At 39.3% G+C, this 22,792-nt stretch overlaps 1 protein-coding gene across 2 annotated transcripts; it reads right to left on the bottom strand.

Annotated features, from left to right (window-relative positions):
- Positions 1-20,045, bottom strand: LOC111247786 (neuronal acetylcholine receptor subunit beta-4-like). Of its 2 annotated transcripts, none has more exons than XM_022799142.2 (9): positions 19,809-20,045; positions 8,935-9,954; positions 7,893-7,986; positions 7,383-7,509; positions 6,702-6,808; positions 5,879-5,897; positions 5,287-5,447; positions 4,978-5,147; positions 1-3,397 (listed from the first exon to the last, which is right to left on the bottom strand). In XM_022799142.2, the coding sequence occupies exons 2-9, from the start codon at positions 8,996-8,998 to the stop codon at positions 3,219-3,221; spliced, it is 921 nt and encodes a 306-aa protein (XP_022654877.1). In that variant the 5' UTR covers positions 8,999-9,954; positions 19,809-20,045; the 3' UTR covers positions 1-3,218. The 2 variants fall into 2 exon arrangements, with proteins under 2 accessions (XP_022654877.1, XP_022654871.1); XM_022799136.2 differs by having other exon boundaries at positions 5,879-6,050; positions 19,809-20,040.
- Positions 20,046-22,792: the final 2,747 nt, after the last annotated feature.

Here is a 22,792-nt window from a genome sequence, read left to right as displayed (position 1 = left end):
TTAGTGTCGCTGGAATGTATTTAAATTTATTGTTAAAAACAAATTTTGCTCGAAAATGTAATTGTCCAAATCGCATATGCTGTTGTAACTAAACATTTCCAATACAGAATTTTAAAGCTGGAACAAGTAGCTGTCAAGTCAACATTTTCCCACCTTTCGAACTTGTTTTGATCGTCGTAGGAACATTATCTAATATATCATGTTGACATGTAGCGTTTACCTATATCTACACATATAATTTCAATCTGTTTAGGCTATCGCCTTCGTATGATAGTACCTGTATTTCAATTTGGGCAACCCTATATAATTTAAAGTAGTATTTAAGTTCTTCTAGTTAAGCAAATGCGTTTTGCTGTGGCCAGACATATACAACTGACCCTGGAAATATCAAGCTGGCAACACTTTCTTTGCAAACGTTCTTACATGTCACTGCCACAACACGTAATTCCATTGTTCAACTATAATAAACTTGATTGTAAAAACCAACAAGCGAAGAGTTTATAAAAACGAGAACTTTCCTACATACAATCATTCGACAGTATGTTAGCTTGGCAAACAACAAATTCAATGCATTGGTGCAATAGAGTGGTCAGTTAACATTTGGCCAGATTTGGTCGCTGTCTTAGTATCCGTAATAATATGTTACCCCAATCTAGCATGAACGTCGGGCTAGTCCTAGCGTAACTTAACTTGGCCGGTAATACAGTTTCATTTATTCGATGTTTCACCCTACAGTTAGTCAATGGTTAGGAACTCCTTGCAAGGCGGATTTCGTAATTTCTGGTAGATGTAGAAAATGTTTCATTTGTGCTAAAATCTATAATAATGATTGAACATGGATAGAAGGCGCGATGCGAACGCTGGATGCCACTGCCATTCACTCAAGCGTTGTGTTTAATTTGAATTGCTCGGGACGGGCAAATTGAACGTTTTGGAAATTAAGCATTTTTTTTTTTAAGAACTTCTCGGAAAAAAATGTTTCGAGTCGTTCGGTATTTTCTCGTCAGCGTACTTTTCTATACAGTCAAAGAAAAATTGATACTACCGGACTCTAGAGCGTACAATCCTCTTTAGAACGCAATTCCCCACGTGGGTGCCTACGAAAATCGTGTACCCGCGAGACATTCGAATCCGGTGCATAGGCGAGTACTAATGCATGTATTGCATCACATATTGTGATTCATGAAGACATCACGCTACGTGCCAATCATACTGAGCATTCGACCAGGAAATACAATGATTATTGTAGCAAAAACCAATACCCTCACAGGTAACACTTGTAGTAACGTAGTTAAGCTTCGAACGAAAACCAAGAGCTAGTTTTACCGTAATACCCCATCACGTAATCAGTGAATAAGTAAATTCGTAGAGCTGTGAAGTTTAAATAGAAAATAATTGGGGAGCTATTTTCGAATTTACCTGAAAATAATCAGATTTGAAAAGACCCCACAGAGTAGCAATACTCAGCCGTTTTCGGCGTCAGATATTAGCATTTCGCAACTACGTGACTTAGCAACAGCTCTAACAGATTCGACGCCGGCCACTACACAAACTTTTCGAAAATGCGCGTCCGACAGAATTAGAGTGAAAAGCTAAACCCAGGGTTGGTGCTGGCGCCCATCAAGGGCTTGATAATAATACATAGTTTCATCTTATACTAGCATATTTAATGCTTTAACGCTTTCAGAAGGAAACTTTTGAATTCATATCCTGGAATTAACGTATTATAAATGACTGATAGCAGTATAGAGATAAGTCCGAGAATTTTAGACACAATTGCAAATATTTTCGTGTATACTGGATGTGCATGCCCTTGTCTAATGGTCAAGCCAGACGATGATTATGAGAAATTGAGCCCACAGCAGAGGACTTTCGCCGTGTTGCTGCGCAACTTCGATATTTTTTACGTTTACCGAAGTGCAGCGTTTGTGGCGGATATCTTTCTCCAACACCATGTACGCGGCAGCCGATCTGCATATATATATGAATAAGTTTCTAGATGTCACTTAGTCCTTACTCAATCGTAGTTTTCCCATGTTTTGAAAACATCGCACTATTACATTGTTCGCTTCCACTCTTATAATCCGGAAGTCGTTAGTACTTTTCCATTCGGCAATTTACTATAGTTTTAGAACAAAGGATCCGCATTGGTAGACACAGTCCAAGAAAGGTCATGCTTCCATGGAAAGACAAATGTATATGGTGTGAGATATCGTTAATGAGGATTACGTTTACTTCTATTCCAAAGGGTCTACCAAAGGGTATGTGGCGTATGAAACGCCTTATACCACACTGTATTTTTTTCATTGGAGTATTTTCTTGGTAACAGCACGTGGTAGCCGGCGTATCATTATCATACTGGCAATTTATAATAACCACAACTACATCGGAATTGTATGAATCTTATGAATGGATCATGTCTCACGAGACTGAATAAGTGAACAGTTACTTGTTTAGTCGCCGGCGGAAAATTGCGGTATTACATAAACATGATAGACGAAACTGTTGTGGTTGATCTTATAACTAACCTAAAGTATAATGTCCGTTTTTTTAAAAGCAGGCCCATATCTGGCCTGTTGGCTTCACGCTTGCGCCTACAGGCTCCAAAAGAACAGTATAAGACCTCTGGTTGGCTGGGATCAAATCACTAGACTTCCAACTTCAGCCGTTTCTCAACTAGTGAAGCTAAGCGTGGAGGTAGGCAGTAATGAAAGTGTAAAGCTTATGATTTGACCAAAAAACAAACGTTGAACAGAAGTTTTCAAAGAAGCCACATTTTGTAATAAAATTTCTCTTTTTCTGCTTGCGCATGCGTAGCAGAATAGTCATTATCTCACGTTGTGAGACTTTAAGTACTCGACTATATGTAATACCTCGGTGACCCATAACAATTGCCCTTCTGGAGACATTTGAATACCTAAGCATCCACGCGCACTGCGTAAACTGCTTTTTTTTCCACCATGAGCAGAAAATAGCTACGATATTAAAAACAATTTAATAAATAAACCTATCAGTTAGAAGTGCTCCATTCTGACAAAGCGTTTGCCTGCTTGGCTAATGTTATTATACAGTGTTAATCAGTTGCCACCCGATATGATATCTTGATATGACGCGCTTTTATCCCATTTTTCCCAGCAGGGCCGTGTTTTCTTGCAGCATAGTTTTTTTTTTTTTATTTATTGCATGTTTGGCCGATACAGGCGCGTAAATGGCTCTCTCTACTGAAATAATAAAATAACAACGAGTAGTCCAACGCCAGAAAGAAGGATGCATCGTTCTAGCACGGACAATGTCCGTTTGAGGGTGTTGATAAGCTTCGAAGGCCTGAAAGACGATCTCAACAGTGAACTGCAAACGGTGACGAGAGACAGAAAAACGCTCGCGGACGATTGCCACACTGAAAAGGAAAGAACGCAACTTAGCTACGCAACAACCATAATAGGATTTTCGCACGTCTTACGACTAATCAATACAAGTTCTATTAGCAGTCTCTACAAACACTGTATATACAAAAGAGTAAAGTGGGAACGGACAAGCTCGCTACGGAATTGTCATGCCGTACCGTATTAGCATTGATATAAAGCGGCGGGATACCGGTCGTAACAACTACAACAGTCTTCTAGGAACAACTGATATTGAGACAAAAGAAAGAAACAGTTTGGAACTCCTCTATGACAGGATTGCACGTTTTTTCGAACTAGCAAAAAATAGTACGCTTTCCTCAGAGGTCCTGTCCGGCACATGAAAGCTGGCGCAAGGACTTCTTATTGCGACAAATATATTCGTTGAAAAATTCTTCATTGGACTTAGAGCACCTCGATGGCACATGGTCGCCGCTCTAATGGTTTATTTTACAAGCTTCACTATCCACTTCAATAACGCATTGTAAACCTATTTTCAGACAGCAGTGTTCGCTGAAATGTCAGTAAGCATTTGTGTATATTGACGCTACATCACAAGGAAAAACTATATTTCTATACTACTAATTTATATATATATATATACGAGGACAGCTGAATACCCGAAGTGAATCAAGACCGTGTACGCCAAATAATATAAGTAAAGGTGCTTTGACACAACTATTAGATGCTATTCTACTTTGTTAAATCGAATTCGAGAGTAGTTTAATAATATTTAGAAACTTAGAGATCTTTATATCATTTTCTATATGATTTTTTTTTTGCTAAAGCTAAAATAAACGGCAATTTAGTATTAAGGCAGGTTGCAATTTTACTACCATTGTTAGTGCCAAAAAAAGTCGTTATTGGTTATTTCATATTTCTATAAAATAGATTCTAGAAGAAAAATTTATTACTATTTATTACTACCACTATTATAATCGGCAGCGATTTTTGTTTATAGTGTTTGAAGTGTCAATGATTAACTGGGGTATCGCAATGAGTCTCGATGTTCTAAAACCGCCGATGTAAGCGTACGGTAGAGAACACCTTTCGATAAAGCTCTATTTAAACAAATTTAGCTGTTGTCACTTTATTCTTACACAAGGTCAAACATGGCAAAGAAACAGTGACAAAAAATCCATGGATAAGCGGTAACGGTGAAACGAAAGGGATTGGTGTTCCAATTTGTAAGTATTTATTAAATAAACTCTTCAGATAAGATTGTTCAGCTGTTACTCTGCTACTGATAATACGCCTCTCGATTTTTATAAACATGGTCTGAATTATCTAGCTCTGCTTGCTACGTCAGAATTAGGCATTTCGATTTCACACGTAGTACAAGCCGGTACGTTATTGACCACAACATCTAACAGAATCCATCTTGAAATGATAATGTCAATTGGATGAATATATCTTCCTTCTCTCGGTTGTTTTGTTGCCGAGCGATATAATATAAATCGAGCTCGCTGCTGTTTCTTCTTTTCGTGCTATATACGTTAGCAAAAGGCATGAAGAGCTACGTAGAATGCCAAGAATAATGTAGGCCGTTCCTCATTATGCTAAGCCTACAACTTACATATTCGAGGTGTTTCGGTAGAACTTCGAGTCATCGTGGCAAGAAAGCCGTGTTGTAAACAAGTGGTCAGAAGCAGCATGTAGGTAAGCGATATTCGACAACTTTCAGGAGCTAGAATTGTAAGAGCCAACAGGAGATGGCTGGTACGCATTGCCAGATACACGCGAAATCTGCAAATCATTGATACGTAAGGACATGTCGAAGTGGTAACAATGGCTGAATTTGGGTTGAGGCTCGTGTAAGTAAATGAATGGCGGAGAACAATTTGTTAGAGCTCTAGGGAAGTAGGCAATTTTAATATCTGCCTACCCATACAGATGCGGTTGCCTTCTGATTTGTAGATCTACCACGACCGTTGATATGTTGCCGGTTGATGGTTGAGGCACGTTCAGAGCACGAGCCGATGGTAGAAGTTTCCATTCAGACGAGCTGATTTCCGACTCCGTAATCCAAGGCTCGAAAATGATATCCTAGATATGCGCATAATATTACAACAAATGTATATATTTGCAAAAGGTTCACTTTCAGCTCGATCTTGTTTTGATAAAAGAGCGATGCTTGAAAAGCAAGAGAAAAAAGAATACTATGTATCAGAGGATCCTTTCCACTCCAGCTGCAGCTCAGATTATTAGGTTTGTCATGTCATTATACTAACGAGCGCGTGGTCTAAAGTTATCAAAATAGAAACTATAATGACCTAACTTCTGTTCAGAGGACCGCCTCTCTTCTGTTCAGTTTCATTGAAATAGGAACCATTGTGTTTACGACTATTTCTATCGATGTCAATCAAAAAAAGATTACGAACATCTTTCTCGATGTATTTCAGAGTAATTAATTCTCAGATGAACTTCTGTTCTACGTCGTGAATTAGAGCAGCTAGTGATAAGTTCAGCTAACTTACGTGACTGCCGTAGTTTATGCTGGAAAACGAAAGACTACAGTTGTGAACGTCGTTGGGAAAGGCGCTTAGGTCAAATGAACATGGGGCTATTATATCGTACACCTGGCACCTCATTACAATACCATCGCTGTCTACATGAACAGGAACATACACTGTGGATTCTGCGTTGATCCTGTACAAACACAGATGTGTGTATGAACAAAAGAAAGGACTTATAGACTAACAGACTTCGTCATTTGAGAAGAAAGACGTCCACAATGAGAGCAAACAATCATTAAGACCATAAATGTGTTAGATCCAGATCCGGTATAGGTATTACCTGAACTCGCGCATTACCTCGCTATGAACGACATTCAGATCAATTAAACTACGTTCTTTTCTGTTTAAAGGTTTTAATGCGATCAGGCATATATAACACTGGCTAACACGTAGTAACAAAAATGAAAGCAACTAGGAGGAAAACGCTCGAAAAAACAATAAAATTAGCAGTCATTTTCAAGAGTGCCGCAAGCTTCACGGCTCGAGCCAACAATTTTTCTTAGTGATTTTAAAGAAAAATGCTTGAATAGCACTCCTTTGCACTACTATGAATTCTTCTCTTGTTGATTTTTTGTATCAAGCAAAACAATGGTCACCAGTGGTCGGGTTACAAAACAGATGTGTGGATTTCCAATCTATATAGTGGAACTATCGGTGAACCCAAGACGCGACACACTTCCAGTCGAATTTACTACAATGTTAAGGCTACTAGAGACAGAAAAGACTACAAAGAGCTATCGAGCACACAAAAATTATCAGTGGCAGGTATTTATTAGATACATACGTGTTACTAAATCGTATTCGGGGGGACCAAACGTAGACCCAAAACGTGTACACGATGCTGGTCGGGGCTGACTCGTGTTCCCACACCAATCGTTTGTCCACCCATTGCTGCCGGTCACACAGAGAGTTTAGACGTTTGTTGTTAGCATCCACACAGCTGCGTGCTAACAAATCTGATTAATATTTTTCCTTTGTTCTTAGAGGGCACCACGCTATGTTGAAAGGAAGTTATACGTCCAATCGTACACTTGTGCCTAACTCGGAGTATTAAAATACCCGCAGCTATTACAATCAAATGGAAGGTGGCTTCGCAGGTACACGCTGATCTATATATCGACCCAGGCTCAAGCCTTGCCTGAATCATCTAATGAAGAAAATTGCCATGGGTTTCTTAAGTTAAATGTCGCTTTCCTGAACCTATTTTTGAGCATACTTAGATTAGACAAGTTGACTTTTATCGACTACTGATTACAGGAGCTGACGCAAGACAGACAGGGCGTCAGCTACGATATGGTCCAAATTGGAAAGTAACATTTTTTGAGCGCAGACAGTTAAAATGATAAGCAAAACGGGAGCAAGTGCTATTTTTTAGTTCACGCTCTCTGCGTCTGTTAAATAATACATGTTGAGTTTAAGTAACAAATAGATAGCCATTCAGTAGCTCTCAAGAGGATGCACTTACCGTACAAAGTACCATCGAAAAGGTGACACTGTGTTCATAGGTATCAATAATGAAGCGATCCAGAATATAGAGATATGCGTGCACTGACAGCGGTCCTTCGGCGTCCCGGTTAGGTGGAGGAGTAAACCTGCCCATATACAACATAGCGGGGAAGCGATAATAACAACGTCAACGGTCAGAGCCGTGATGATAGGCGTTATTAGAATACTCTAATACCACTCGTCCATAGTCGAAAAAGCAGGTCAGAAGGTACATTTCACAATAAAAGTCAGTCACAATGTGGGTAGATGGCAATTAGTTTGACTGCTAGAAACTGATATGCAGGGAAGTGTATGGTAAAGCCGGCAGGGGTGCATCGAAAACTGCAATTGAAACTGACAGAAAACTTTGTTTTAATGTTTAACCGATACAATCATTAATCTCAGCTATAATTAAATCGAAAGAATAATTCGATGTGTGTCAGTGGAAAAACAGAGATCAACCCAATAACCTGCTCTGGATAAACGTTACCTGACATTGGCCGCTTTGAAGTTGAATTCTGCTTGAAACTTTGCAATTTTCGCAGCTACAGTGTAATTCTTATTAATTAAAGGCTCTGCGAAACCTGAAAGCAGATAAAACCGTTCTTCTACGTGTTAAAATTCGGTGCTTCAAAAAGGTTCAAGATCCAATATACATTGATGCTTTGCTAATAGTACTTAAGTGATCGTCTGATCACGTATGGGGCATCTTGGTAAATAACTGGTGATTACATAATACAGTGTAATATAGCACTGATCGCAAGACGCGTACACTTTAAAAATATAATAGCTGAATTGTGTTTCCTTTTAGCTTTATACAGTTTTATTTTAGCATAGTACATATTACATGTGCGCCTTAGATCGAAGTTAGCTGAAATATTGATAATGTAAAGCATACGGTGCTCAGACTGCCTAGTCTATCGTTGGTTTAGGACAAAAATCATTCGGATGCCCACTCCTCTTGTCGGGTCGCCTGTATATGGGAAAAGCGCATTGACGCTTCGATCATGAAAGCATCCTTATTTTATATGATAATATGCTACTAATTAAGAAGGCATGACATAGCCTGTGATCTACTAGAATGAACAAGTAAGTTAATGTTTGCCATCCATATAGCAATACAACTGTATTATAGGGTTATCACATTTGTCAATGTCGTTGCCTTAATGGTTATTTTCTTCAGCAGGCATTAGGCATTACTTCACTTGCAATTATTTTCCTGTATTGAGTTTTGATACTTATTCACAAATGCTGCTCGACTCCAAAGGAACCTAGGGAAATTTCATCTAACATCAGCCAAGCTTAAAAAATCCTCTGATGAACCTTTTAGGACTGCAGTCATTACGAAGTACTTATGGTTAGCACGGGCCTGCAACATTATAGCGTACTACCAACACGGACAGAGTTTTTCAATTTAGTATAATCATGTTTTCTCTGTTCACACTCGTATTGTTTTTCATAAATATATATTGTTATGTAAAAAAAAATATTGAATGCATATAAAAACAGTACTTTTACTACTTCAAACTTACATTGATCCACGAAGACTACTAGGATCAATATGATGATAATTTTTATCACGGCAGCCGACTGCATACTGGAAGACACACTTTTCGTTTTACAGAAATTAGCAATTTTAGCAGAAAAAAAAATAGATCTATCCGGGTTACATTGATTCACAAAACTGCTTTCTTTCGAACGACACACGTTACGGGATACGCGACGGCCGGGTCACTGTATCAGAAGGCGCAGCTGTTATCCAGCACTGAGTATCCATGATGGCTGGCTTCCTATTACATTGCATAGAGTCGAAGAGAAAGAAAAATTACGATATTGCTCCTCAGAGGGGCGTCTCTGCAGAGTGCTGACTATTCGACGATTTTTTAAGTAATACATAGCACGTAAGGTATAAACAAGACCAATTTACGTTCCAAGATTGACTCGAAAGAGTGTTCGAGTTTCGATCAAGCGTACTGCAGCGGATAACTGTCTACGACGTATAACTCATTACAGGTAGTCGGCTGGGACACTCATCGGAGGACTCAAGTTCGATCTAGCTCTGCACGAGAATCGACACTTCTTAATTGCATGTCCCATTCTAAGTGCTGCTGCATCCCAACGCTGAATATGGATGTTGTCGAGCCCGTAACCATTTTCAAATTAACCGTTGTTATTTGCCGACCTGTTCTACTATTGTTAGAGGTCTTTTTTTCGCTTCCTATAGATTATAGCTGCTTTGTTATATCGTTCCAGGGCCTCCAGCTGAGTTCAGTTAAACATACAAAAAGATCGAATCAATGAGAGCTTTCTTCAGATCTATATGGCGTTAAAGGTAGAGTATGTTTATATATCCCTCTTAGGGTAACATGAATCGCGCCAAGGCTGGTGTTACTTCTTTTAGCTGGAAAAGGTTTGTGTGGAGAGTTGTGCATGCTGTGCAGTCGAACAGATCGCGGATGTTTCAGTGTGCTTTCAAAAGTTTACCAACAGGAACAACCATCAAACGAAAGACCGTGCTATATGATCGCTGATGCGCAAAAATAACAAGTTAACTGAAAAACCAGGAGAAAAATAACAAGGGAAAGGCGAACACGTTAGACTTTTCCACGCACGGGGCAAATACATTGATTTGTCTTACCAATGACGTCAACCATGTACGGATGCTTGTTGACTTTTCATAGGGCACCTCAGCGAAGACTATGTCACCCTACAACGAAGGCATCTATCTAAAATATTTCAACATTGTTACAACTTTTCTCAGCTGTGCTTTGTTGAACGAAGCGGCTTTTTCGCCGCAATAGTTACGGTTGACTCCCAATACGTTTACCAAATATAAAGCGTTCTGCAGTACGCTGAAGATTAGGGTGACAACAGAGCTCATTGGTAAATATCAAGAAAATCTACCATCTCGTGAATTGGACCTACAAAGGATTTAACACAGTGATCTTTATTTGACGTTTACAAAGGAGGAGTGTTTTTGCATGGTCGAGATATCTCTGAGATAATTCTCGAACAATAAGACATTCAGTCTTACTAGTTTCGAAAAAAATAGACGTAATCTTTAATGAAACACGCGATCGAAGAAAGGAACCTTATGGGTATTAAGATGCATAGTCACGCATATGAGAAAATCCGCTTTCTAGGATTTGCTGTAACAGTGTTGCAATACGCATTTCGTCATTCAGGACCAATCAGCAAACCCTCTGCAAATGACTCCGATGATGCTCTAATAGTGCATAGGGTCTACTAAAGTCTTTTAAATATCTTCGGATTCAAATGGATACTTTTCCCGTCCATTCACACGGAGATAAACGCTTTGACGAATATTTCTCTGCTCGTAGATGGCCAATGCATGCACTCTACCGTAGTTCCTTTGATGTTTTCTAGAAATTTATTATCTAGCTCCGTTCTCCGATACTAAAGTTAACTTCTATAGTAACCGTTTCGTTTATAATTGGCTATGTTTAGTATGTAAGTGTACTGAAACGTTGTCAAATTTAGATAGAGCACATAATATTGCATTGACTCCCCTCGCACTTTCGATTGCGATACGGGTAGGCGTGTTACTTTGACGCTTTGCAAACTTTATTGAAACTAGAAGGTTAAACTTCGACTCCAGCACACTTAAAAGCTAATTGAATCTTGCTTGGTGTTTTTATACGATAAAGTTACTCGTAAGCCCAGGTCTCCTTCTCTATCTACCCAATAGATTGCAGCTAATTGAGCAGAACCGTACAAAATGTATTTTTCACTACCATCATCTTCACTACAAATCAAGCATTTTTTCTGTTGACATCTTTAGGCTAAGCAAAAAGCGCTTTATATCTATATATAATGTTGAAATACTGCTATTGGTAAATAGCAGCTTTTGTTATAGTTATCGCTCCATCCGTCTTAGATAAATATGCAACGACCTAGACATAATTAATGTGTGTGCAATTGATTGCTTGCCTCCAATAATAACTACTAATTCGAAAAATACACAAATGAGTATTGTCTGTAGCGTCAAAGTTCTATGTTATGAGGTGGATTCCTAAAATTGGCAGTACGAAAGTATCGACGGCAACAAGTTCGGTACATGAAAATTGTACACTAGAGCTACCTGCATGTGCTTGAAGTCTTGCATTTGTCTAAGACTAATCAAATCCACCTCGCGAAGTATAGATAGTGTATATTAAGCGTGCGCTCGGCAAATTTGCTGTCTTTAATTTTCGATGACGAAGTTTCTTAGGCTTCTTGTCCAATCTAGAAGCACACGAAGTTTGACGGGGCTCCTGTTCGGGGTTATAAGGGTGTTTGATCGGTAACTGGGGAAGACCTCCTTAATTAGAGCTATTTTTGCTTAGAAGTATAATAACAAAGACAGTGGAACAGTCACATAATGGGAAATGATATCGGGGTAACGCTTCGATCTATCTCAGTTTCTAACCGAGATGAGATTGAAAGGCTCACAAAAAATAAAAGGCGTCTTTTTAGGTGACATTATAACGTTCAGTATAGTTAAGACTAATTAACAGACGAACCTTATTTCTCACAGGAAGAAAGGTTTCTTCTTGTAAGAAGCCTGTCTATATGTGTTACAATAGGATTGCCACTCGAATAGCAAAAAATCGATAATGAGCAATGTTTTTAGTTACTATGGATGAAAATACCTATACAAAAAATAATTAAATACAGTTTGTGTCTTTATTTATGGGTTCATAATCTCGCTCATTTATCTGAGTGCTCAAAGAAACAAGAGAATTCTAAGCATTTCGTACACCGGCACTAATATCAACCTTGGATTCTTTGTTGCTCTCGTGATAATTAATATTGTTTCAATATCGTGATTTTACTAACTTCTATATGCAATCGACGTTGTTATCGTCTTTACATCAGATGAAACTTTTATGTTGGTTCTCAGCTTTACGGGTATTTGCACTTTCACCGTTGGTGATGCAGGAGCGATCTCAGTCGCTGTTCCCTTAAGCATCCATTGCTACTAAAAATGTTCCCATATCAGAATTTTTCTCAACTGTGGCTTCGAAACGACCCCAATTTCAGCAAAGAGATTCTACTAGTGGAGCAGACCCTTTCTGAAATTGAAGCGGGATCTGGCCGATGAATGGCGAAAATCAATTTAGTCTATAGAGTTTTTTTTCTTTATCTTTTCCTCTCGCCTTTTAATCCACAGATAAACAGGCACAGATTCAAAACTTTTTTTTCTCGCTCCTTCGTCATTTCGGAGCAAGCCGCCGGTAAACTGTGCTCGCCCAGATTTCGCACGGGCCTTTCGTTTGCAATATCGTCGAGGCCAATACCAAGGTACACCGATTTCCTCTACCGGAGTCAGTTTAAGAAACATACCTTAATTTCTAGTTCGGTTCAATCAGCATAGCATCTACTCTGAGGAATAACGCCAAGCAGCAAATAAATAGAAGTAACTTGGTCAAACGTTGTCCTCATAATATCGTTGACCCTTATTACAAACTAACTAAAAACAAGCCTTAGTAGGAGTGTGCCTGATGCTTCTTCCCGTTCTTACTTTAGGCAATTTAGGAGAAGTGACAGTTTATAAGGCTCTAGCGAACTGGTTGCTGTAGACCGTCGCTATTGATGCATCAGATCGGAAGCGATGCCAAAGGCCTTTCTTCTGGTACGATATATTGAAAGGCTAGCGTATGTTTATCTACTTTGCAAAGCCTTGTCACCGACGGGACGTATGATATGCGATGTTCGATGACAGTAACAATTGCTGTGTAAATACAATACTTTGCTTCGTTTAGGAAATGTATTGAAAATATTTTTTCAAAAAAATAGGTGCTAAGGATAATTATCAAACGATCGCCCGACGCTCCGTCGCTTGAATCGGTAGAAGTATTTTATGATGACATCATCGTCGGACTTAAAGTACGAATGAGTGAAAATGTTGCTCCAGACTTTACAACAAACCGACTAACAACTATTCAGTCTGCAGTTATCCTGGATATGGTTCATTACCGGCATACATCTAATATGCACAGTAAAAATGCCCTTTGCTCTGATTTTGATTTTTCAAGGGCATTTGATGAAGTAAACTCTAAATAGCCCGACAAAATGAAGTAAGCATTCTAAGAAAGACCAAGTTTCATTAGAATTGATTCAATCATATCTTCAAAATCGTTGTTGGCGTGTCAGAATAACTAATTGCCTATTCCATACGGGAAAGGCCAAGGGCCTAGCTTTGGGCTTTCCAAGAGAAAGGGACAACACATTAAATGGTGTATTAATCCCGCCTGCTTACTGTTTCCGGAACATAGGTGTGATCACAACAAAAAAGTTGATTTTCTAGAGCACTAGAGCGATTCACGTAGCAACCCAATTGTGTAAAAACGTACTACATTATGTCATCATGAAGAGAGCTGAGCTTTACTTCGAGCTTTTTAACTATTTTTACTATAAAAAAAAGATGTTCTATTCTTCCCATACGCGATGTCCGTAAAGACTATAGCAATAATAGGGTGCAAAATTGATGAGCCAGAGTCCAAGCGCTAGCCTGACCTATAGTATAAAAAAAAACATGGAAAATTTTCCACTACAATAAGTACAGTAGATCCTTTTACAAACTGAATCTTCTATTATCTTTCACGTGTCCCCCAAAACAACACTTTGGCTCAAGCAGGCCATATCAATATTCTTTTATCGCTTGCCGGCCTAGCCGCCACATAAAAACAAAGTATTTTCAACTGCAGACTTGATTTTCATGACAAGCAGGATTTTGTTCCTAGGTGTCGGGACACAACATGCCCTCCATGGAAATAATTTCTGGTATTAACAAAATATTTCGCTGATAAGCTGAGCTGTTTTCTATAGAGTACACAATAAAGTGTACAAATAAGCTTACTTTACATTGAAGACTCATATGGTCAGTCCCCGAATAGAGATGCGATTCGTTTACTTTGGTAGTGTCGCAGTTCCGAGCAATGACAGGTCGTAGATAGCTGTTGCGGACTTATGCCGAATGTAGGGAGCTATTATCAATTACTAGTCTCCAAAAATATGTAAAATAAAAAGGGCCTGACGAATAAGGTAAGAATGATTCGGTGATTTTATCCCCACAGTTGGCCTGCATTGTATTTTTCTATGTTGAAAAGGAAACGATAAGCAGCGTTTTCAGTGTTCGCTTTTTTACGGTAGTGAATAACCGTTGCTGTTTATCAGTTCATATTGGCAATCTAGGTTCATGAGCAGGCGTCGATAAGCGTCTAAGACGCAATAGACGCTAACTGAAAATCACTCCTCCCTTAGCCTGATAAAAATTTTCCTTAACTTAGGCAAATAGAATGACCCATAATTGAGTTATAGAGCCAGTTGCTCATATCCACAGGCATAACAGAATGATGTTTTAAAGATACCCGGTGATACGATTGGAAATATTTACCTTTTTTTGTCTAAGCGTGTTAATGCTAGTAAGAGGTCGTGTACCGTTTAACGCTCACAAGCAGAGATCCGTGCCGAGAGAAAAATGCTAGCGGAGTCGGCGGCTAGTTTTGCTTCGCATCGCCGTAACGGTGAACTGCGTTTAGCGGAAGGATATCTCAGAAGGCGTATTCGCCGTGGAACGCATATTGAGTTTAAGGACTTTTCCTAAAGAGTCTAAGGACTCATCGAAGCACGAAGCAGTCAACTTCAAACCGCAATCGATTGAGAAACACGTTTGCTTTTTTGCATAAAATTTTGGATATAGCTTACACGACGCTCGAAAGCTTTGGCTTTCTTTGAAATCCGGCCCTAAAGAGACAACGTGGTGCGCATTATTTAGAAGGCAGCAGTCGTGATGTAAGGATTGGTACCGTGGTACAGATGTGTCAGCTTAAATGGTGACAATTTATCTTATCAATAATCCTATTTACAGTACGCATCTGCCTTGCAACGAGTGCCGAACAGGGTGAGAATCATGTGTTAGCCGCAAAACTCCAAAATTCAGCCGAGACCCGCTGAAAAACTATATTAACATTATTAACTTGCTTCCAGTGGGATGGTCATGAGCACTTCACTATAATAGTAATTTTCTAACTATTTTTGTAGTTAAAAGTGTACATAGTTATACCTAAAAACGGGCAACGTTATGGTAATATGCCTCGCTAGTCACCATGACGTCCAAATCGTCGGAAAACGTCGCCTGCCCAAAGCCACTATCTAGTCTTCGAATTCTGGTAGTAGAAATTAAAATTAGCTATTTATCGTGGCAGGAATTTTAAAAATGGCTATTGCAAGTGATTTACGATTAGCTACAGGGTACGAGCTTGCATATAGCTGCCCCCTTTAAATTTATTCAACTTCTTGAAGTTCAATAAATTTAAATAGTTGGGGAATGTGCCTCTTTTAAAAACAAATCGGTTCTCCAGCAACAAAACGTTGCAGGCACCTATCGCCATATGAAATATATATAAAATGAATTTTGTGAAGTTGCAGCATACCACCAATAAGATCGAAACATTTACGAAAAGAAAAACTAAAGCTCATAAAATAACAATAATCAAAAACTAAACGTTTCTGTGAAACTGTATATAATATGAAAAAGCTGAAACCGCATGCACATACAACGTACGTGAAGACTTGATTTTCCTCAAACTGCGCATTTGTCCGCACAAGCATCTGTATTTATCTATAATAGCAGTAGACGTAAGCAACGACAGATATTGGATGAATGATACACAGTGTATACGTACCTAGAAGATAAACTATAATAGGCTTACACTAACTAGATAATAATAGGCTGCAAACTAACTAGGTTGACTGCTAGTTGGCGACTGATAGGTGCATATGCCTGCTAAGCTGATTCGGCTATCCCTTAGTTTGTTGTGATGTAGCACGGTCAAGCACACTCTGAAGCCGATCCTTCTCAATTCAAATACAATGTAAGATCAAAGGATATACAACTTTTGACATATATACGCCCCATTCTAACATCTGTATTAATTTGGAATGATGTTTTCGCACTCCCACCGTCTCCCGTTCGCTCAGAACGAGTCCTAAGGAGCAGACTGAATATGTGCTCTATTTTATATATTCCTATAGCTGGAATATATCAACAAGACTATTGTTCGGCCAATTGGCGCTGATCGGCTAGACTTGTTAATAATATTATCATTCTTGGATAAGCCGTTGTCATTGACGCGACTACAATTGATCTCTGCCGTAATTTGCTACTGACGCTTTTTTTTTCTGTATACGAACCCGTAGTGCATTGCTTTCCACCTACCTAGTGTTCGGCCACTGATACCGTTACTATGTCAACAAAGAATGATGATCGTCTGAAAAACAGACCTCTAATGATGATCCTCTCCCAGTATTTGTCTCATTTAACATCCAGGATCTGTGTCAGCGACGATCAGCCCGTCAATATTGATGTGCTTGATAAGCGATCCGAGCAAATTCAAAGAGATGTATGTTTATTTTAGGTAATTAAAGTGATAAAATCAATGGAACATTAAATTAATCCGTTATATTATATCTGGCGCTTTAGGTGGAACCTAACCCAATATTCACAGTCATTATTTATGTGAACTCTTAACCCAGTTTCAGTTAGATTATTGATACTAACCTTGATATGTGCTTTTTATCCCTGTCAGTAAAATACACGTTCAAATCTATTCGAGCTTATCTATAATATATTCTAGTATGGGTATTTTCTTTCTCATACCTCTATGAATTATAACTTTCAGTATATATTTCTATCCAAGTCATGACGATTCTAACCCTGTTGTATCAGTCCACTTGTATTGACTCAAACAGGTGCTGCTCGAAAGATCGGCTCATTTAAGCGTTTGTCAAATACTATCACAGACGTAATAGGAATACTAAATGTAATAATAATAATATTAAAACCATGCTAACCGCGGAGTCCTAACTCATTTCGAGAATTGGTTTTTCCACTGTACCGTAGGACAGGGGGCATTTGTTAAGGCGTAAATATCATCCGTTTAGAATAGCTAAATAGAGTATCGTTATCGAGACTTCACTTACAATACATACAGGATGTTTTCTGGCTACGGTGTGTGCCGGCTGGCTTCGACCACTGGTTAGCATTGCGTTGCGCACCGCTGTTTGTAGTAAGACAATATATAAACTCGACACGTCTTCGTTGATACTTTCCGATATTGGATTTTTATGGCAGACCTGGTCCAACCGCCGTATAAAGTGAGATTATACTGTAACTTCTACTAAACGTATCTTTATTATAAACTGTTGAGACCTGATATTATTTCGGCAACGCGTAAGTAAATCGTAGTTAAAAAAAAAAAGTTCTACCGAAAAAAAGATGATGGAAATGGCTTTCTGAGCGACCTGTATAATAAAGAGATAAAGGCATCCAATGTCCATCGGGCGAAAGTCTCAAGCCCGACGATACTCTAGTAGTCAGATCTGATTTACATAGCGTATTCGCCTTTACCTTCTTCAGACACGTTTCTGTCGAACAATGTACAATATGAAAATGCGTATTTAAACAAAGAGCAAAATGAAGGTATAATGACCGAGACCCATCTAGGTCGGACGACTCCAATCCGTTATAAGCGAATAAGAATTTTTAATTAGAACCGCTGCTGTAGCAAATGGAAATTGTCCGATGCGAGTGAAGAATAAAACTATTTAGGATCACGTGAGCTCATCGGGGGAAGCTAAGCCAGCTGTGGCAAGGGGTAGCAATGAAAAAGAGGTCATATGGTGCCCGGGAGGGCGGCAAAGAAAATCAGTGGGTGATAAGGGCGATAGACGATTACGAAGCTGATAGTCCCACGTGGGACGAATCGGAATTGGAGAGCCAAACAATAACGAAGCTAACCATAGCGCGTGAGATCACTGGAAGCCACTCAACAACATTAAACAAACTGAACGACCGAAGTTGAATACCAGTGCAGTGAAAAAAAATGCTGAAGTATTTTAGAGTCGAGGCCTAATGAAGTATCACGGATGTTAACACGGATTATAAAAAACCCTAGATTAATCTCATAACAGGGAAAGAGAAGAGAATAGGGAAGTCAGGAAACAGGCAGATAAGCGTTAACTTTAGTGTAGATACGGTTTAGGATAGGTTAGTACTCTAGCAGAGAGGTTGTTTCCTCCTTATGTACGATACGTAAGTATGTGCAACTTGAGTGGATCGCTATCGAACATAGCGGTAATGTTAAGTACCATATAATCCTATATACAAAGTGGCTGAGACAAAGCGGAGTGGATCGAGGCCGGTGGCAAATCACAAGCTTGAATATTTCTGAGCCACTTCGACTATACGTACTAGACTGTAAGGAATAACGAGAATGTCATTGCTAGCAAATATCGAAAATGAAGTGTGGCCATAAAATGGGACAAGAAATAAAGCTAGAATTTAGCTTTAAACGCAGTATAGTTGTGAAGGTTAAGATCCCTAAATGATCGATTGCAAAATTACGTAATATCAAAGAGCAAAGACAGCATATAGATATATACGGTTTGCTAAAAGGAAGTTTGTTAAATAGGCGTTCACGAACGATAACGGGAAAAATCATAGTGCAGTCGAGCGCTCATGGGCGGTGCCTACGGTGCATCGGGGGCAAATGAAAAGAGCTAATGGAGACAGTCGAACATTACTTCAATACGATCTTAGCTACAGACAGGAACGGTCGCGCATCTACTGAATAACGCTACACGACAATTAATGACAAAGCCGAAGATAGGTTTATGCAAATTCATATACGTTCTCTATTTGCACGAGCTGAAACCTTTCAGTACTCCTTTCCAAACTGCAATCGCAGTTACCGCCGCAGGTATTGAGCACATCGCGATCGTTGGGCGAGGTGGACAAAATAATAGTCTAAAACAACTGCACTGACTGAGTTTGGCAAAGGATACTTTTAACAAACAGTTTCATTAAAATTCTGCACCAAAACACTGCATTCGGCCATATAGAATAAGCAGCCAAAGGGAATCGGATGATCTCATTCTACTTAGCAGTGGAGGAAGCTCCAATAAAAATAGCTAAGTTACTCCATGCTTCTTCGACTTTCACGACGTCGCACTATGACACTGACTAGCCTATTTTGCACTAGAAAGGTAGGCTCGCCTTAACATTAGATAGGACTAAACCCTTCTCGTTCGAAAAATAGTACCGCAGGTTTTAGACTAGTATGAGAATAATAATTATGGATTCGTCTGTGAACTATCACAGCTTCCACCCGACATGGAACAGCCATGCCACACTTAGCCAGGAGAGAACAAACTAATTCTCTGCAAAATTGCGAATTTTTGCTTAACTGTCGATTAAATGTGCTATTTTTAGTTTACGTTTGTTTCAAGGTACAGAACGGTATCCGAAACCGTGCAAGTTGAATGCCAGAGTAACCCTCCAAGAGCGGTCTCTCGAGACAGAACAGGGGACAGGCAAATACGGCAAAAAATGAACTCTTACCTGTAAATGTGAGATAGACGGTCGGACTAGATTCAACATGGGCTCTAAAAAGAGACAAGGCTTAAGCTAAATGCTGATTTAGGGGCTTCAGAGAATGCATACTAGAAAATTTCAACCGCGTAGATTAAACTGAGCCATTGACAGGGCTAGAAGGGTACAGACGTCTGACTGTTCTATACGCTACATGTGCGGGAGCGGATGTTCAGTACATTTCTGGAGTGCTAAAGCCATGCAACCGAACAGAACTCTGTTGAGTATAAGGCGAGCACAGAGAAACGCCTTTAGCTTCGTTTTCAAAGGCAGCTGGCTGGGTTACGGTACGCTTTGTAAATGAAATTACGCTTTCTGCAGAGCTATATTCCATAAAAATACTTTACTGTTCGCGTGTGACCTGTCAACGAATAGAGGCAAAGGCCTGTGACACGTTCCTCTAAAAGAATCTTGTCTAGAATACATAGACACATGCCAGCCATTTCACAGTTTGCCAAAATTCTAAAGATATTCGTTAACCGATGAACTCTAGTATGCGCCATAAGTGCGACACCAACAAGTCTAAACAGCGACTCATCAGACACGGCCGCATGCTTCCCAAGAAATGGGGTTCGTCGTCAACTTTCATATAAAGAAACTTGGGCTCGACCGTTGGTAGATTGAGCAATTTTTGGAAATCGAGAATGACGGCTTAAAAGGAAGTATCTCTATCTACTATATGTATTACGCTACAGCCGACCAGGAACTTTACCTTATTTGGGCATGAATCAGATGGGCAGCACAACTATGTGATAATTAAGCGCTAAGCTGATGGCTTCGTTCATCGAATTGTCAACAACCGCTACGGCAAATCTATTGGACTACTGGCTAGATTAAAGAGACGTTGCTAAGACTCCCTTACTCCCGAGTTCAGATAGCGTAGTAGAAATAAAAATCATAGCAATATTTATTGTTAAGCTAACTATGTTATGTAAGGCTTGCATTTAGATTAGTTGTCTGCCAATAGCGACAAATAACCTGGAAGGCATATCGCTTTTCGACAAACACTTCGATCAAGGATCTTACATGTGTTTTTTACTACACCGCTATCTTCATTTAATCGTGTTCATTTACTTATCTAACCCGCTGTGTTTGTGCAGGGTAAAGATCTATTTGATCTTGTGGGTCAGTCTATTGCCTCTCGCTTTGAGCGTTTATCATATATCGTTCTATTGAGTGCCTTAGTGCACCATCATTTCCCGCTGAACAACTGTTCTACAGATGACTCGTACGTTGCTAAATCTTCATGTAAGCATTCTATGTGCCCCCGTTGTTTATCGAGTGAAATAATAACACTAATGTTGTGTACTGTAATTTCAATAGCTGAAGCTATTTCCAGTTGAAGACAATTGGTACATCCACAATGAATACTTGATATCGGCCATCCCTATACATAAATTATTATTTCATAATAAACAATCAATCTATTTATAGATATATTACACAAAGAAATCCTTAGCGTCGAAACTGATAACAAAATTACTGATATATTAGCAACTTGGACGTTTTTACGCCGTAAATCAAAATCAAAGTGCGTTTGTCCTTACTTCATGCACGTAAGTAAATTATTCAATATCGTCCCGACCAAAACGTCCACTTTTCCACTGAACTCATCTTTAATTCGTATTCTGAAAGGCTGCGCGTTGTGAGCCTTCATGTGCTCTGTTCTTACATGGCGATCTCAGCGTGACTGAATTTAGTCAGTGCTGACTGATGATGTATATTGATTGTTCTGTTTGGTACTTGGCTTCACTTTTGAAATCGTTTGCAGTCGTGACTGCATGCGTTGTAATTACGCTCAGCCTATAGATTAGGCTGAATCTTCAGTCGAGCGCTACAGACGTCTGCAACGACCATCTTCGAGATGACGGTCCTTTTGCCTGCAATCGGTTCGCTCGCCATTGTGTTATATTCGTATAAAACAGTAAATATAGTCAACACAAGCTGTTTACGGCTTTTCGTTTCCATAAACGTATGCTTACTCGAACACGCTCGCGTATGGAATAAAATTGTTAGCAGTGTAGTCGTATTCTTTATCGATCTTCAATCTTGGGGCTCTCTCCATAGGCGCAGAATAGATGCAGGTACATACCATATTTATCGTCAAAATACATCCGTTCAAATTTCGAACGGTTTTGTAACAATAGCAAATATACGATTTCAGCTCATGATGAGCGGGTTTACAATAAAAACTAAACTAAACTAATAATTTTACTTTACTTCAACTATGACACGGCTACTTTTAGCTACTTTAGTGGAACTGATTCTCATTAACTTACTTATCTTCAACTGACCTTAGTTACCGCTGTTTCATATCTAAGTTGTCATAATAAGTATGCGCTATTACCTAAGAGATATATATAGCCTTCTGCGTAGATGTCACAACCTGCTGAGTCTGCGCCAACGCAAATTACGTACCACATTACTTCATAGAGAGCAACTTCGTATTCTTTTTTTTTTTCTCTGTTCTCGCGGATTGTGAAGCGTTCATTTGTCTGGAGCGCGCACGTCGAGGGGATGCAAGTTTGACACCAGATGCCATTACGTATCGATTCTAATGCGTACATTGCATGTAGCGGATAAATAATACAGGGTAGTATATTAAATTTAAGGAAAACACTTCTTTAGTCTTACACAATCGTGTTATGATAAGGAGTTTTCTGATCGTAAAACTCATTTGAACCACGCGGAGTCCCATGATTCACGTGCCAGTAACACCCATACATATTCGAAAACACTTTTCAAAGACATAATCAAAACACAAATGCGAGCAATGTTTGTATTCAACGAGCTCCTCTAAAAGGTGATTTACTGCAACTTAATGGACACCGTTGCAGCGTCTATCAGACCGCATTTTACAAAGTGAGGGTCCGCAGCTAAATTTTCACCGTAAGACCGTAAGAGTATCCGTCATGACAGATTCGTCAGTCATGACAGAAATTGCAGGGAATTTA

Source organism: Varroa destructor, unplaced genomic scaffold (genome assembly GCF_002443255.2).
Source record: "Varroa destructor unplaced genomic scaffold, Vdes_3.0 BEIS01000003.1, whole genome shotgun sequence".
In the NCBI taxonomy this organism is placed as follows: domain Eukaryota; kingdom Metazoa; phylum Arthropoda; class Arachnida; order Mesostigmata; family Varroidae; genus Varroa; species Varroa destructor.
This window is presented reverse-complemented; position numbering and strand designations above follow the sequence as displayed.

What these genes read in the sequence shown, in the direction of transcription:
- LOC111247786 (XM_022799136.2), bottom strand. Translation starts at nt 8,998, where the DNA reads ATGCAGTCGGCTGCCGTGATAAAAATTATCATCATATTGATCCTAGTA. An exon ending in CGAATACGATTTAGTAACAC is followed by an intron (nt 6,051 to 6,701) that starts GTATGTATCTAA and finishes GTGTTTGTACAG; the next exon opens with GATCAACGCAGAATCCACAG. An exon ending in TACCGAAACACCTCGAATAT is followed by an intron (nt 3,398 to 4,977) that starts GTAAGTTGTAGG and finishes TTTCCTTTTCAG; the next exon opens with TGTGGCAATCGTCCGCGAGC.